This window comes from Xiphophorus hellerii, chromosome 14 (genome assembly GCF_003331165.1).
Source record: "Xiphophorus hellerii strain 12219 chromosome 14, Xiphophorus_hellerii-4.1, whole genome shotgun sequence".
NCBI lineage: Eukaryota > Metazoa > Chordata > Actinopteri > Cyprinodontiformes > Poeciliidae > Xiphophorus > Xiphophorus hellerii.
Window position 1 is genome coordinate 10,809,982 of NC_045685.1, and position 17,040 is coordinate 10,827,021.

Sequence of the window (17,040 nt, forward strand, 5' to 3'; positions counted from 1 at the left end):
CCTTCAAACCTTTGCTCCAAAGGGACTGAAGCATGAGTTATTTCTGAATGTGATTATTCTTGTTGAATAAACCTTTTGACACCTAAAGAGAGATTAGCTTTAACATGAGTGCTAATGTCATGTTGCTTAGAAACATTTATAAGTTAAAATCCTCCTCTTTAAATGTGTCGCGTGGAAATACCTCCACTGGCCTAATATAATGTGGAAGTAACTCAAACCGCATCATGTCAGACCTTTTGAACTTAGGTGTTTACTGTCTTTTAGGGCTTTGGACAATAAAAGCTGAGACTGAAATGATAACGACCAACAAGGATATTTGCTGGGAAGATTTGAATGCCCTAAAATTAAAACTGACTGCCACTACTTTATCCATCACTCATTTAATAAATAGAAAATGTTTAGTTGTTGGTAAAAAAAAAAAAAAAAAAGATGTGAAAATTAACAGTATATGTTTTCAGATGAAACCATTTTTGTGCATGTTTATTTAAAAATTCCCTGTTATGTGAAATAGTATATTTCCATAGTGGATTCTGTAACATCAGATATTCTGGAACAGGATAAGTAAAAAGGGATTTCACAGTTGTTTTGAAAATTATAGTGTTACACTTTCAAAGTGTTACACTTTCAAAGGAATACATTGACACCTTTAACATGACCATACAGTTTCCAAGACTAATTTGAATGCACTTTTTCTTATCTTGTTCCAAATTACTTGAGCACGCAATACACTCGACTTTAAGAGTATATATATATATATATGATTAAGATATACCCATCACTTTTCATACACACACACACATATATATATATACAGTATATACAGTACAGACCAAAAGTTTGGACACACCTTCTAATTCAATGGGTTTTCTTTATTTTCATGACTATTTATAAGGCAATAAATCCCACTTATTAACCTGACAGGGCACACCTATGAAGTGAAAACCATTTCAGGTGACTACCTCTTGAAGCTCATCAAGAAAATGCAGAGTGTGTGCAAAGCAGTAATCACAGCAAAAGGTTGCCACTTTGAAGAAACTAGAATATAAGGGGTATTTTCAGTTGTTTTACAGTTTTTTGTTTAGTGCATATTTCCACATGTTATTCGTAGTTTTGATGCCTTCAGTGTGAATCTACAATGTCAATAGTCATGAAAATAAAGGAAACTCATTGAATTAAAAGGTGTGTCCAAACTTTTGGTCTGTACTGTATATATATATATATATATATATATATATATATATATATATATATATATATATATATATATATATATATATATATATATATATATATGAAAAGGTTTTATGTTTTTATGTCTGTGTGTTAAAGTATTGTAGATCCTTGATATATTTTTGTACACTGTACCTTTAACTATGAATGCTTGAAGCCCTGCTTCAGACCAAATAATCAACACAAGACTCAACGATGGCTTTCATGGACTTCCTCGTCTTGCCGTATCGACATTCTATTACTCTGGCCTGACTGGAAATTTCGGTTTCTGCTGTGTAGCTACTAAAAACCTAAAATCATGCCCGGTCAGACTGTAGCTATACTAGCGTCTTAGCAGTGACTAAAAACATTGATTTATATTTTTTAAACAGTTTACAGTCTGATAAAGCCTCCAGCTCCGTTGTCCGGCTTTTATCCGGTCTCTGCGGAGTGTTTCTGCGCCGAGCCGAGGCCTTGTTGTCGCAATAGTCTTCCACAAAAAAACAAAAAAAAAACGTCCGGGGATTTTAATGTTGAAGTCGTCCGGTTTGGGAGTAAAATTTAGTGTTTTTCCCCTCGGAAGATGGACACAGACAAGTTTAACTATGTCTACAGCTGTGACCTGGACATTAATGTTCAACTGAAGATGTAAGTTGGGCTGCTGAAGCCGTGTGTTTTGATGAATCTATGGAACTACTTTGTTCTTCGATCTGTGTGTTTGCGGTGTGGGTCGGTGCAGCGTATGACATTTTCCACAGTAGTGGGATTTTATAAGTCCCTTCGAGTGCTAATTTATTATTTAATAGGTGACAAGAAGAGATAAACTGTTTTAATTTGTGTTTTGGTCTTTCCATATCCTGTCAGGTCGTTGGTTTCTATTCATAGTGAACTGCAGTGTTTTGATTCGCTACATTTTTCTTTGTCGTGTCGGTCCTGTTTATGACGAGAATTAATAAAGTCTTACATAAAGTAACTAGCAAGCGAAAAGTATTGAAATTAATCCACTGGTACTGCCGTGACTCGGGGAGCATGTGCCTTCTCGTTCTCCTCAGAGGTAATTTGGTATCTTCATTGATACATTATGCTTATTTAACAGTAACACTCTGGTCATTTGTCCAGTTTTTCCTTTTCAGCTGGTCAAATGGTGAACAATTAGTTTTTTCTCTGCACATACCATGCATAAAAACGGAGAACTCCCACTTTCTTTCAGTCTATAAACGCACCAACAAACGAAATGTTTCTTGAGTTTGTGTGTGTGTGTGTTTTTTTTTTAAAGTTCAGTGAACTATTCTTCGCATTTACGGGAAAAATCTTAAATAGTCTCTTGCGGAATGCTTCATCTGGTTTTAATTTTTTGAAATAAAAGCAAATGCATGCACTCATATTCTGTTGCAAAGTAGCTCAAACTCTTGTTACAAGTTTTTAGATCTATGACTAAGTCCACTCTAACATATGAATATGCAACAGAGCTCAATCAGACGGCTGATTTATCTCCTCAGAAGTCAATTTCTAGAGGTGTTTGCATACCTGCATATTCTGCTATCGATTAGATAGTAATTCAATACAGATTCAGTACTGCCGATAATGATACTAATACGTATAACTCAAGTATGGTATTATCAAATTTCTGACCTTCAAGTGTTTTTTCTTTCGAATTATTTTGGTAAAATTTAAGACAGAATTTAGATAAAGTGCACTGGTGTCCACAAAATGCGTTAATAGCATCTTTACATCATGAACAGAAACAATATAAAAACTAATCAAATTTGGGTGCATTGTTTTCTCGATAAACAAAGTGCAAAAAATGATTGTTTGAGAGCAAATCAAAGCTAGATCTTTTTTATGGTAGAGCTGAGTAACTACTATACAAATTCAAGAGGGCATCTGAAACTAAAGTATTGATCTTATCGCTTGAGTATCAACCTCATACTGGCACCGTCTTGGTCTCGGAATCGACCACCTCTATCAGATTCTACAGAGTCCCGCTAACTCACCTAATATTTGAAATTAAATCATTCAGAAAATGTATTCGCACCAGTAGTCAACTTTATGCATTTTTGTTTTAGTCTGTGTTTCATCAGAAAACTAACAAAAGAAAAGGAAATAATCAGAGGCTTTTTAGCTGGGAAGAGGAATCATTAATCCTATTACTAGATTAACAATGAGTTTGCCTTTCTTCTTCTACTCTTCTCCAACAGCGGTAGTTTGGAAGGAAAGCGAGAGCAGAAGAGCTACAAGGCGCTGCTGGAGGACCCGATGCTGCGGTTTTCCGGTCTGTACCAGGAGAACTGCTCGGACCTCTACGTCACCTGCCAGGTGTTTGCAGAGGGGAAACCTCTCGCTCTGCCCGTCCGCACCTCGTACAAAGCCTTCAGCACACGGTGGAAGTAAGAACACAATCGGGGTTTTTTTCTTCTAGATCTTGATAGTAGTTTTCCTGTGATAACTACATTTTATCGACTTGTTTTTCTTTCCGATCCAGCTGGAATGAGTGGCTGCGGCTGCCGGTGAAGTACCCGGACCTTCCGCAGAGCGCCCAGGTCGCGCTCACTGTGTGGGACATATATGGGCCCGGCAGAGCCGTTCCTGTTGGGGGAACCACAGTCACCTTGTTTGGCAAATATGGGTGAGTCTTCTGAGCCACAGCTATGCTTTGGTTGGCTTCTGCTGAGATAAATTAATAAAAATGAAACAAAAAGAGCTACCAGTTACTTTTTGTTTTATGTGTGCATCAAAATTTGCACTTATAATTCTCTCCCTGTAACACCTCGTAACTTCTGCCGCTGCTGTTTGCTCTAGCATGTTCCGGCAGGGGATGCATGACCTTAAAGTTTGGCCAGGTGTGGAGGGGGACGGAGGGGAGCCCACCACCACACCAGGACGCACCAGCAGCAGCCTGTCAGAGGACCAGATGGGCAGATTAGCCAAGGTATGGACAGTAAACAAGGAGTAGGGATGATGGTGTGTATTATTTACAATGTGGCATGGCAGAGTCTGGAAGGCAAATGGGAAAGCGTGGGATGGGAAGTTGTTTCTAAAGCGTCATCTGTTCCAGGGTCCCGATCTGGAGGTACTCAGTGATGTGAGTACGAATGGAAGAGCTGCCAATGCACTGTGTGGTGTGTGTGTGTGTAAAGTGTGTGTATGAAAGCCTCGGTCAAAATATGTTTGTATACAAATCTCACCACATCTAGACTATAGAAAGGACCGTAAATGCAGCTGGTCTCTGTTTAGTTTGAAGTGTTCTGTGTGGGAAACTAAACACATTTTGTCCCAGGTTTTCGGTGTGAACACGTCTGTGTTCCTGAAAGCATCACACACACACGTTTGTTTCTAAGTTTTCTGCTGTTACTATACACTTATGTGTTGTAGGGGGTGTGTGCATGCATTTGATTTGTATGAAATCACTAAGGTTTACGTAATTACCTAGACTGGATCTAACCTTGGATTTCTAGTTTCCAAAAACTCACAAATTCCTGTTTATGGTAGGAATATAGTCGGGTAGGAACTGGATTCCTACCCGATCAACAAGTTGATCGGCCATAATTAGTGACCGACTGTTTGGAAATTCAAATATACAATCTTTTTTCAGACCATCGGATGCACCACATCGGTTCTTGTTCGGGTTAAAACCAAAACGCTCTTCGCTGTAGACGCTGTTATTGAATGACATAAAATATTTCAGTAGGTATGGGCAAATGCATTGTTTATTGTCACCAAGAAAGACTGATCAAAAACTGCTTGGGATTGTTGCTTTCTCTGTGTTACTGGTTTTAACAATGCCGCTTGTGCGAAAGCATCAAAAATTATAAATTTATCAGAAAATTATCGTGAGCAATACAATTACACTAGTTAATGCAACCGATGCACTCTAGTCGCCTAGTTGATAAATGTAAGTCTTATTTTTGAGGCCACATTTGTGTTTGTGGGGTTCTGACTGTGTGCAGATCGGCACCAGTAGGTCGTCGGAAATCGTTCACCACATTGTGATTTGGGTGTTTTTTGTTTTAATGTTTCGAGAGCAGCGAACTTAGTCTTATCTAAAGTATTTTGGCAGCTACCTTGGTTTAAGGTGCAAGCTTTAATTCCAGCTGCTGAACATGTCTGTGCAGAAATGTTGTTCTGGCTGCTGGCCTCGAGTTTGTGCATGATTGTTGGAGCTCACCAGCTGCTATCCTGCAAGCGGTTCCACTACAACAACAGCAAACAATCAATGTCTTTTAGCGTTTTAACGTCCTTTTCCCTCTTTCTCTGTGTCTTTGCTTCGCATCCCCATCCAGCTGACCAAGGCTCACCGGCAGGGCCACGTGGTGAAGGTGGACTGGCTGGACCGGCTGACCTTCAGAGAGATCGAGATGATCAATGAGGTGAGATGGTCTGGCCCAATTCTGTCTCCAAACTGAGGTTGTTTTTTTTTAGATATTCATGTAGGTAAAATTTGTACATTTTTATCCTTTGTGAGCAACACTGTAGAAAAAGAAAAGTTTTAAACCACTGCTAGTTTTGTCAACTTTTCTTCCGAGTAGTGTTCATCTGTATTTGTTGAGGAAAATTTATGAAAAATGTAAAAAATTTTCTGTGAACTTTTGCTGCTTTTCCGCTCAGTTTTTGGCCAGTCGTTTTACCGCTACTTAAAAATTAGGAAAGAAGTTGAAATTAATGGCTTTAAGAAAAAGGGGGCATATGTAGACAAAAGGCATACAGGTGAATTATCCTTCCTTTGATTGTCTGTATAGCAAGTGTAGTTTTATCTGTCACATTGAGCTCCTGCAGTCTGGAAAAGTATGTTTATATTATTGAATTAGATTCAGTTTCCAGGTCTGAGTAAGTATGAAAAATAAAAATAAGACCAGAGAAAAATAATTGTATTTCCAGATTTTTAAGACCATTGGATTGGAAAATTTTAACCACAAAAATTGGTATAATCGGGAGGAATATGTAGGAATATGTTGTATATTTGTTTTTTTTTTATATACAGATTTAGTAAAATAAGTGGGCAGAGTTTCTAAAGATCAGACTTAAAACAGTTTCTTTGCTAGGTTGTCTGTTATGTGCGAACACAATACTGGATCATCTCTTTAGCAAAGTATTCTTATTCAAGGTTTCCCCCAGAAAACTTACCAAGCCTGGTGGTTGGGTGTTAGAGCAGTCAGTCATCTAGCAGCCCGTTGTGTTTTTGAGTTAAAAAATGTTTAAAGTAGACAGGAAATTAGAAAATACCACTTGATAATTATGTATTTTTGGTAGATTAATATCTGAACACCAACTATAAGGTCTTAAAAAATGCAAACATTTTAGAAAGACTTAAATAAGCAATGCTAAGCCTGGTAGGGGCACAAGTAAAGCCTGGTGGCCCTCCAGGCTCATAATACATTGGGGGAAGCCCTGTTGTTGTTTTTTTGTGTCAGACTGATTTATAGTTATATGGCTTAACACAGACAGAAAAAAAAACATTTCTCTGAAAATGACTCTAACTGATCGGAAAATGAAAGAAAAATGTAAAGGACAATGTTTACGGACATTCAGAAAGCCTTGAGAAAACGTTGACTGTGATTAGTTTGAAAGATTACAGGAAGTTCTCATTTCTTGGGAACTAAAGGTGAAGAAAAGAGGGATGGCTCCTGCCTTGCACAGGTCTTTGAATTTATAGAAATAAATTTGTGTTTCTGCAGAGCGAGAAGCGCAGCTCGAACTTCATGTACCTCATGGTGGAGTTTCCTCGTGTCAAGACAAACGACAAGGAGTACAGCATCGTGTACTACGAGAAGGTTAGCTTCACCTTCTTAACATCCATCCAGGTGTAAACCGTACCTCACGCAGCATTGAGCTGTGCTTTGTTGTGCTGCTGAATCAGCTGATGGTCGCTTCTTCTCTGTACAGGATGGAGACGAAGCGTCGCCCGCTCTGACCAGCAGCGACATCGTCAAAGTCCCCGACCCGCACTTGGGGATGGTGAGATTAGATTTATGGAATCTCTGCAGATATCAATAAACTCTAAAAGATTTTAACAATAAATCTTGACTTTGCTGGGTCCTCCTCCTCTCAGGAGAACCTGGTGGAGAGCAAGCACCACAAACTGGCTCGCAGCCTTCGCAGCGGACCCTCGGACCACGACCTGAAGCCCAACGCCGCCACGCGGGATCAGCTCAACGTAAGAAAACAGCAGTTTTAATTTTTACGATTTTAGAAGGATGAAGCCCAACAGTAAGCGAATGTTTGGACGTCACCAACAGATCATCGTGAGCTACCCTCCAACCAAGCAGCTGAGCTCTGAAGAGCAGGACCTGGTATGGAAGTTCAGATACTACCTCACCACTCAGGAGAAGGTGGGGGCGTTTCTACTTCTTTCTAGTCATTCTGTCTTATAAACCTGTCACAATATGCAATAAATCAATTAATTGCTTGATAAATGATTTAATATGTTAAATATATATTAAAGAGATGCTTCTCTTTAATGTAATTGAAAATTTGTCATTTTGGGGGCGTGCCGTGGTGGCTTGGGGGTTAGCGCGACCCATATTTGGAGGCTTGAGTCCTCGAAGCGGCCGTTGCGGGTTCAACTCCCGGACCCGACGATATTTGCCGCATGTCTTCCCCCTCTCCTTCCCCATTTCCTGTCAGCCTACTGTCATATAAGGGACACTAGAGCCCACAAAAGACCCTCTGGAGGGGTTAAAAAAAAAAAAGAAAAGAACATTTGGCATTTTGAGAAACGCTGCAAACATTTGACACCCTGTACAAAGTAGTTGGTTTGCACTATCTGCCACTTTTGCCTGTTTTTCCTGTCAAAGCTGAATTATTAATATGTTTTTGATTATAGAGACTTTATAATCCATTTTAATTATTGTTGTTTGGTTTATATATTTTGAATATTAAAATGTTTTCCAGTTCCAGTGTTAAATGTTCTTTAGAAATTAAAGTTTTGTTTTTTTACTATGCCATTATTATTATTATTATAATAGTTGAAAATGGCCTCAAAATGACAATATCATCATTAATAGCAATCATTTCCGTGGCAATTTATCATCCAGCAGGCTTTGTTATCGTGACAGGCCTTTCTCCTTCTGGCAGCTGTTGTCTATAATTTACCACCTGCTCTCTTCCTCTTCCTCTGGCTTCAGGCTCTGGCAAAGTTCCTGAAATGTGTGAACTGGGATCTGCCCCAGGAGGCCAAGCAGGCCTTGGAGCTGCTGGGCAAGTGGAGGCCCATGGACGTGGAGGACTCCCTGGAGCTGCTGTCTTCCCATTTCACCAACCCCACAGTGAGGCGCTACGCTGTGGCACGCCTTCAACAGGCTGATGACGAGGTACCGCCAGATATCGGCGCCCACGGCACAAAACCCTGAATATAACTTACTGTAGGAGCATAATCTCCCACTGAAACATTATGGTACTCCAACCTTTATTTCAAGTAAATTGTCTCTGTTATTGGCACCTCTTCACCATCTCTAAAGTACAGAATATCTACTTACTACCTTTTTAAAGTCAGTCAGAGCATCTGGGGATTTGTAATTAGTAAAGCCTGACTTCCTGTTTCCCTCGGTAAATAAATCGCATGACACAGATCCCCATTTCTCTTAGTCACTCTTTGAAACCGAGACTATTTAAGTAGGCCAGATGTGTGTTAAAAATGGCCAGAAGAAAACAGCTTTTCACCTGAACTTGCTTGTATCCAAAAAGCTCTAAGTAGCTGAAGCTGTGACGAACAAGGCCTCACTTTGGCTTTATTTGCCTTATTTTGCCTTCGTTCACAGTGAGAAGGGGGATTTGGATTTGGGAGGTAAAAAAAGAAAGACAAATCTCCAAAGCTCACAAAGTGTCATCTTGATTTCACCTGGTCTTCATATAAACCAGCTATATCTCAGCTGTTTGTTTAGGAGTAATGCCAGACAAAAGCCCTTTACTTCCTAGATCAGAACCAGTCAGTTGAATGCAGTACAAAAACATTCTGATCATAATATAGTACAATCAAGCTAATGCTAATTGGGAAAAAGCTATTCTTTGAAAGTCCAGCAGATTGCACTCGGTAAATGATTTTGCATCCATTCCTCCTCCTGTCTGCGGACCTGCCCACTGAGGAGAGGAACCGCTCGATGTTAAAACGATAACGACCCGAAACATTTAGCCAAATCAGCCTGGAAATGGTTCCTGAGATACACAGTCAGGCATGCCTGCCCTTTGACCTTAACTCTATTGAAAACTTGAGCTGAAGAAGAAAGAAATCTTTTTAAGCATCTTTCTCAGGAAGGTCGGGGAGTCAGGTCATCCTTAAAGAGTCTTATAAGGTCTTAACTTTATCTAAAATGAAGGCCTTAAAATGTTTTCAATTCAATAAGAAAATGCAAGTTGGCCTTAAATACATTAATTGCAGGACTATTTGATGTGGGTTTTTTTTTTACTTGAGAGACATTTTTGTCAGATAATAGGGGTTGGATCTCTTTCTGTGACTTGAGATTGTTGAAGCTACCAGCAGCTAGCTGCTAATATACCCTCAGTAACTAGCTAGCTAGCTTTCTTACCTCTATACTGGTCTTAATTATAATGCAGTAAGTTCCCCCAGTCCTCACCTATATTTATAGTATTTTCAGCCTTAAATTTCATTCAAAGTGGCGTTAAAAATGTCTGTAAATAGTCTTAAATGTTACTTGCTACAGCCTGCAGTTACTCTGACGGTGCTGATCCTTGTCTGGCCCTCTCGTCCCTTCAGGACCTGTTGATGTACCTCCTCCAGCTGGTGCAGGCGCTCAAATACGAGAGCTTCAACGACATCCAGGGAGGCTTGGAGCCAGGCAGCAAGAGAGACAGCCAGGGACTTTCAGATGACTCCACGCTGGACAGGTCAGAGCAACATCAGCAGAGCCGCCCCCTGGCTGCATATCACATGCAAGCCGCAGCGACAGGCATGAGCTGAAGGGGGCTATTCTCTGGAATCGGGGGGTAGAAATGTCAGCAGGTGATCTAAATTTACCCCCAGATACGCCGATTTTCAACGTTTGATTATTTCTGTTTCAGGAGGCGTTGAAAATGCTTTGGCTGTTAGGCTTTCACTGGCAGCCACGCAGCTGAGGCTGCAGGCTCAAGCTGCTGGCTCAGCGCAGACATGCAGCGGCCACACTGACTTCAGTGTCATGTGATAAAATAGTCGTTAATATAATTTCTCCTTTAACTTCTATATTTACACTGCAAAAACACAATATCTTACTAAGTATTTTTGGTCCAGTTTCTAGTTAGTTTAGTCTTATTTCAAGTGTACTAACTTGCACATAAACTATCAGCAAGACATAGGAGCTTGTTTTAAGCCAATCATTTATTAATATTATTAATAAAACGTACTAGTTATAAGGGAAATAATCTGCCAATGAAACAAGACATCTTTCCCATATTATAAATTAAAATAATATGCTCCTCTGGCAGATTATTTCACTTATAAATAATTTTTTCATAAATATTAATGAATTTGTGACTTAACACAAGCTCATATATCATGCTAAAAAGTTACTTGTGAGTTAGTTTTGTCTCACTTAAGGTGAACTAAGATATTTGCACAATTGTCACGATAACAAATTTTACTGGACGATAAATTGTCCCAGAAATCTTTTCAATAAGTGATCATATTGGTGTTTTGAAACCATTTTCAAGTAATATATTGATGGTGGCACAACAACGCAAGTTTGTTTCTCAGAGACCAACAATCTTTAATTTGGTGAAGAACACTGGAAGGTATTTTAAATATTCAAAAATAAATACAACAGCAAAAAAACAATAAATAAAAGGCAAGTAAGAATCACTCACCACCGAAACCAATCATGCAAACATGATTGCCCTTCAAAAATAATCAGAATAGAAATGATTGAGCTAATTTAATTTGTCATGCTATTAACTGGTTTATTGTTTACTGCGACAGGCTTCGGTCTGATTTTGTGTTTTTGCGGCGCAGCTGGGATTTTATGTTTGCCGTTTCGTTTCTGTCTCAGTTCTCAGATCCTGTCGGTTCCGTCCGGATCGTCCTCCGCCCCCCAGCAGAAAGGCAAGGAAGGAGCGGACAGCGAGACTCTGGAGGTGATAAAACCGTCCCAAAGACAACCGAGGATCAAAGAAAACACCCAAAAATGACATTATAAATGATCACATGATCATAAATTTCCGTTTGTGCTTCATTTATTTATTTATCTATCTATTTAGCAAGACTTGTGCACCTTTCTCATATCGCGCGCCTGCAAGAACGCTACGCTCGCCAACTACTTGTACTGGTGAGCAACGATCACCCAGAACAACAGCAGCATTTCACTGGGACATGATGTTGTAAAATCGACTCCGTTTTTCTCCTCAGGTACGTGATTGTGGAGTGTGAGGATCAGGACACGAAGCAGAGGGATCCCAAAACTCACGAGATGTACCTGAACGTCATGAGGCGGTTCAGCCAGGCGCTGCTCAAGGTGAGTGTTTCCCTGAACAGATTTAAGCGTGACATGTTCGGCAGCAAACCAGCTGAGCTGTTTCTTCTTTTTCTTCTCTCCTCACCGCAGGGCGATAAGAGCGTGAGGGTGATGCGGTCGCTTTTGGCCGCCCAGCAGACCTTCGTGGACAGGCTGGTGCAGCTTATGAAGGCCGTCCAGAGGGAGAGCGGGAACCGCAAGAAGAAGGTAACAACAGCGTTGTTTTACTAGTAGATTACTCTGCCAGCTAATCGATTGATCCAGTTTTAAAAGAATGGTCACGCTCTGCTGATTTTTCTTTCAACAACTTGAGTCATTTTCATACGATATTAGAAATGCATTAAAATATGCGAATAAACTACTAGTTCACTTGAGGAGTTCTGGGTGGAACATATTTACAGTCAACGACTGCTTTTTTTTTTTTAATCTTTAGTGAAAAATGTGTATTTTTTGCACAGTTTTAGTTACTACTCTGTGTGTGTTCTTCCAGCAAATTGCCTCTTTTTGGGCCTGCATAATCCAATTAACGATGAATCGATTACTGTATTGGTTGACACTTATTTCAGTAATCGATTAATCCGATTAATTGCAGTTTAATGAAGCGCCATTACTCTTTCCGAATTCTCCGCAGACGGAGCGGCTGCAGGCTCTGCTGGCCGACAACGAGAAGGTCAACCTCTCGGACATCGAGCCGATTCCTCTTCCTCTGGAGCCTCAGATCAGGATCAGAGGGATCGTCCCGGAGACGGCAACGCTCTTTAAGGTTTTCCGTTACTTAAATCCTCCTCTGATCACGTGTCTATCTGCCTTCGAAAGCAGATGATTGTCTCTGCCGAAGGACAAGTTGAGATTTGAAAGAAACGCTCAGATGTTGCAAGTTTGCTTTCATGTCATATTGACATGAAAGGAGTTACACCCGTTAAGAAATACTGTCGACTTAAATGGAGGATCCATTTGTGTAGGACCAGGTTTGGGTGCAACAGATGAAGCTGGCTTTCTTTCTCTTACTGACGCACACACATCTCCTCCTGCACTTCAGCTTGTTTTCTAGTTTGCTTGATGAGCGGAAAGCCTCCACTCACTGTGCTGCTGTCTCATGCTAACTTTGCATTTCCTAAAATGCTCATATTATTTCACACTGAGAAATAAAAGAGTAAACAATAGACTCTTGATTGGTGATGCGTTGTCAAAAAATCTTTAAGAAACCAAGGACTCATGCTCCCAAGAACCTTTTCACATATTATCTTCTTTCAACAACAAATCTCAATGTGTTTTATTGAGCATGAATGGAAGGAAAGGAAACATATTTATTACATTTTTCTAAATGAGAATCTGAAAAGTGTGGCGTGCATTTTTATTAAACCAATTTTTCTCTGATATCCCAAATCCAGTTAAGTCCTCAAAATTTCCAGAGCTGTTTTTCAAAGAAGAATGGGCAAAAATGTGTAAATATGGTAGAAAGACACCCAAAAACAGCATATTGAGTCAGGTGCTCGCCACATTTTCAGATTTTTATTTGTGAAATGTACTAAAATGGTGCATTATCTTCCTTCCACTGTATAATCCTCCACTACAATATAAATACAAACATTTAAACTCTTTCAAGGATTTGGGTGTCTGGTGGAAGAACGATGCCCGCCGTGTTTTCAGACGGCGGCTTTGTTCAGATCCTGTCTGCAAGCTGCCTCACTCTGTCTGCAATTTGCCTCACTCTGTGTTCTGCCTCACTCTGTCTGCAATCTGTCTCACTCTGTCTGCAATCTGTCTCAGAGCGCTCTGATGCCGGCCAAGCTGATCTTCAAAACCGAGGACGGGGCCATGTACCCCGTTATCTTCAAACACGGAGACGACCTGAGACAGGACCAGCTCATCCTGCAGATCATCTCGCTCATGGACAAAGTAAGACCTGTTTGAAATGCTCTCTACGGTAGTTTGCTTTCAGTTAAAGTAGCTTGGAATGAGAACTGAAACCTTTAAGGCTGGGATTCTGAGATGTCACGCTCACATATACATGCATAGCACTTCTTGGCAAGCTGGTAATTCAATTTAACTAGCATTTCTTGAGGATTTGTTTGTGTTTTGTGTTCAGCTTTTAAGGAAGGAGAACTTGGACCTGAAACTGACTCCATATAAGGTTCTGGCCACCAGCACCAAACACGGTAAGCAGTCATTTCCTCTGGAGTTCAGACAAAACTTGCTTGTTGTTGTTGCAAAAGAGTTTGTATATCTGGTAGAGGAATATTAAATTATAGAGTTTATAATGGACTGTTCTGATACTGGATTTAATCTAAGACTGGGAGATAAATCAATTTTGCAGATCTGCAGATTACTCTATTTTTTTTTAAGATAAAATTTTTTGGAAAATTAGATCTTTTTTTTTTCCCCCCACCAATACAATGCAACCCATTTTTTAATTCAATTATTCTCTGGTTTTCATAGAGTGATGTCAGCATTCTGTTGTCTATTTGGACTTTGAATTCAGGTCAGCTCTGTCATGGAGTATTAGGGCAAGGCTACAATTTTTTTATTTTTACCAGAATAAAGCCGTAAATTTATGAGAACTCCAGCACAAAAAATAACAAATTAAAATGAGGAATGTTGAGCGTATTGTGAAGTTGGTATAAGTTTTACTATAAAAAAAATGCTTCATCTTCCAACACATCAGCATCAAATTACCATCAATATCAGGACTTTAAAATGATTGAACAAATGAATGTGTATTTCATAAAAGAACCACTATTGAAGCTTTTTTTTTTTCGATAAAATGACTTCTCGTAATAGATTTTCTGTCAATTTTGGAAAAGACAGTAAATTTTTTAAATACTAAAATCAGATCAGATACGGCAAAAAGAAAAAAGAATTGGAGATATTACTTTCAAAATGACCAAAGTCGCGCGTTATGGTTCCAGGTTACATGCAGTTCGTCCAGTCCGTTCCTGTTGCCGAGGTCTTGGCCACTGAGGGCAACATCCAGGTGAGCTGGTTTAACCGCAGCCGTATGCGAGGTATGAGTGAGAACAATGATCCGATCCGTTCTCATTGACGCAGAGCTTCTTCAGGAAGCACGCGCCGAGCGAAAAGGGCCCCTACGGCATCAGCTCTGAGGTGATGGACACCTACGTTAAGAGCTGCGGTGAGACCCTTGGCATGCTGCAGCTTTAGATAAAACAAATAACCAGCTGAACTCGGCAGCATACTGAACCAATGTCCCTCTGCTCCTCCAGCTGGTTACTGCGTCATCACATATATCCTGGGAGTTGGAGACAGACACCTGGACAACCTGCTGCTGACAAAAACTGGTGAGGGGGAAATTTGTCTGTGAAGCCACAATCCCAGGTTCAGGATCTTTTTTTCTTTTTAAATCAAGTTTATCCTCACTCTCGCTCTTCCAGGGAAGCTCTTCCACATAGACTTTGGCTACATCCTGGGTCGAGACCCCAAGCCGCTGCCGCCGCCCATGAAGCTGAGCAAAGAGATGGTGGAGGGCATGGGGGGGACGCAGAGCGAGCAGTACCAGGAGTTCAGGAAGCAGTGCTACACCGCCTTCCTCCACCTCAGGAGGTACTAAGACTTATCCCACTCTTGAGTGTCGGCAAAAACTAGACATTTCTTTCAACCGTCGGGCTTACTGTTGTGTTTGAGGGATTATTATATGCTAATGCATGTTAAAAGTGTTCACCGCGGAGATCGGATCAGTTTGTAAAATTCTTTCACTCATTTTCTCAGGTACTCCAACCTGATCCTGAATCTTTTTTCCCTCATGGTGGATGCCAATATTCCTGACATCGCTCTGGAGCCTGACAAGACCGTTAAAAAGGTGACAGAAACACTTATTCATGTTCTGTAAACCTTTACAAAAAATATAGATAACGAGTCAGGAGGATGAAAAGAAATGGGTACATGTAGTTTTTATTTTTCTTTATTTCACTATTTTTGGATGAACAGTCGTGATGGATTGACCGGTGGCTTTGGGATCTTGTTTTACAGCCTGAACCTGCTTGAAGCATCTCTGAAGCTTCTGTAACTTAAAAAAAAAACAACTAAAAAATTTGATTAAATTCCGACTTTGATCTCAGAATACTAATAACCAAACAGTCTTAGATATATGTCAATTATGTCATTATATGAAAATAACCACAACAAAGTAGGAATATTTGTTTTTGCACTTCATGCACACTGAAAGCCTGTCCCAAATTTACTTAGTGGATTTGAGTTTTATGGCTGGGGTTTGCCTGACGATGCATAAACAATTTAAACAATTGAAATTATTCTGAGAAGAAAAAAAAAAAACAGAATTCTGAGATTAAAGTCACAACGTTTTCCTTTTTTTAGTGGCTTTAGTTCTGTGTCGACACGGCTAACATTTTGAAGTGATTGTTACTGAACGACGAGGTTTCTGCACCTGGGCTTGTGGTCAACTTCTCACCACGTCGTGATAACTGTAACACTGACGTGCCGCCAGGTGCAGGATAAGTTCAGACTGGACCTGTCGGACGAGGAGGCGGTTCACTACATGCAGAGCCTGATTGATGAGAGCGTGGGAGCTTTGTTCGCTGCCGTGGTCGAGCAGATACACAAATTTGCACAGGTAAGCCCACTCTACAGCAGATGATCACCGTTTGTGCAGCTGAATGTTTTATTTTGCAGATAATGATCCAGAAAATTTCAGCTTTCTTGTAAATAAGACGAGAATGCAGCCCGACTCGACCTTCGTTTCTGTTCTTTCCAGTATTGGCGCAGATGAACAATGCAGACGACGGGCGACGTGAGGCTGACCTGGATGAAAGCTTTGCACCACAAATATGCGATCATGAAGCTCTGGCCCGCCTGTGTGCTCACGAAGAAGGCAAGAGGAAACCCGGAGACACTGCTGGGGGACAAAAAGGCCAAGAATGCACTGCCAACCTTTACTGAAAGACAACAAACCAAGGACATGTAAATCTTCTGTTTGCTCCTGTATATACGATGTACAATAATTACGGAATGAATGAAACGTGAGGCCAAATAAAGAGACTCTTGCTGCGACCGAGCGCGCCCGCGCCCGTGTTTTCACTCGGAGCTGGTGTATATTTTCCCGTCGGTGCGGCCCGAGCGGAGCTGCTGAGCAGCGTTTATGGTTCGTGACGCGTTTCTGCTGACCCGTCTCTGGACGGTCATGCTGTCGATGCTGGGGGTTGGAACAAGCTGAGCTCTGAGGTTTGGTGAGTCACTGACAGAGTGACTAAGCATTTCCTGTTAGAGAAGACCAGAACTCACTGCTTTATATCAGCTTGTGAACTTTTTTTCTCCACCTGACTGCTGTTTAACATAAAACATCCGTGACAAAATACAAAGGTGGGCGATATATTTAGATGCGCACCACTCCGGATTCTGGGAGATTTTAGTCACGTTACAG

The 17,040-nt window shown here is 40.5% G+C and overlaps 1 protein-coding gene across 1 annotated transcript; it reads left to right on the forward strand.

The window, feature by feature from the left end:
• Positions 1-1,438: 1,438 nt before the first annotated feature.
• Positions 1,439-16,674, forward strand: pik3c3 (phosphatidylinositol 3-kinase, catalytic subunit type 3). Its single transcript, XM_032583636.1, has 25 exons — positions 1,439-1,857; positions 3,408-3,596; positions 3,692-3,835; positions 4,009-4,138; positions 5,490-5,576; positions 6,882-6,977; positions 7,090-7,161; positions 7,256-7,360; positions 7,443-7,535; positions 8,331-8,516; positions 9,917-10,047; positions 11,184-11,268; positions 11,392-11,459; positions 11,540-11,645; positions 11,736-11,852; positions 12,277-12,408; positions 13,416-13,544; positions 13,735-13,804; positions 14,555-14,619; positions 14,694-14,778; positions 14,870-14,944; positions 15,038-15,206; positions 15,372-15,462; positions 16,108-16,233; positions 16,375-16,674. The coding sequence occupies exons 1-25, from the start codon at positions 1,793-1,795 to the stop codon at positions 16,387-16,389; spliced, it is 2,631 nt and encodes an 876-aa protein (XP_032439527.1). The 5' UTR covers positions 1,439-1,792; the 3' UTR covers positions 16,390-16,674.
• The last annotated feature ends 366 nt before the right edge of the window (positions 16,675-17,040 follow it).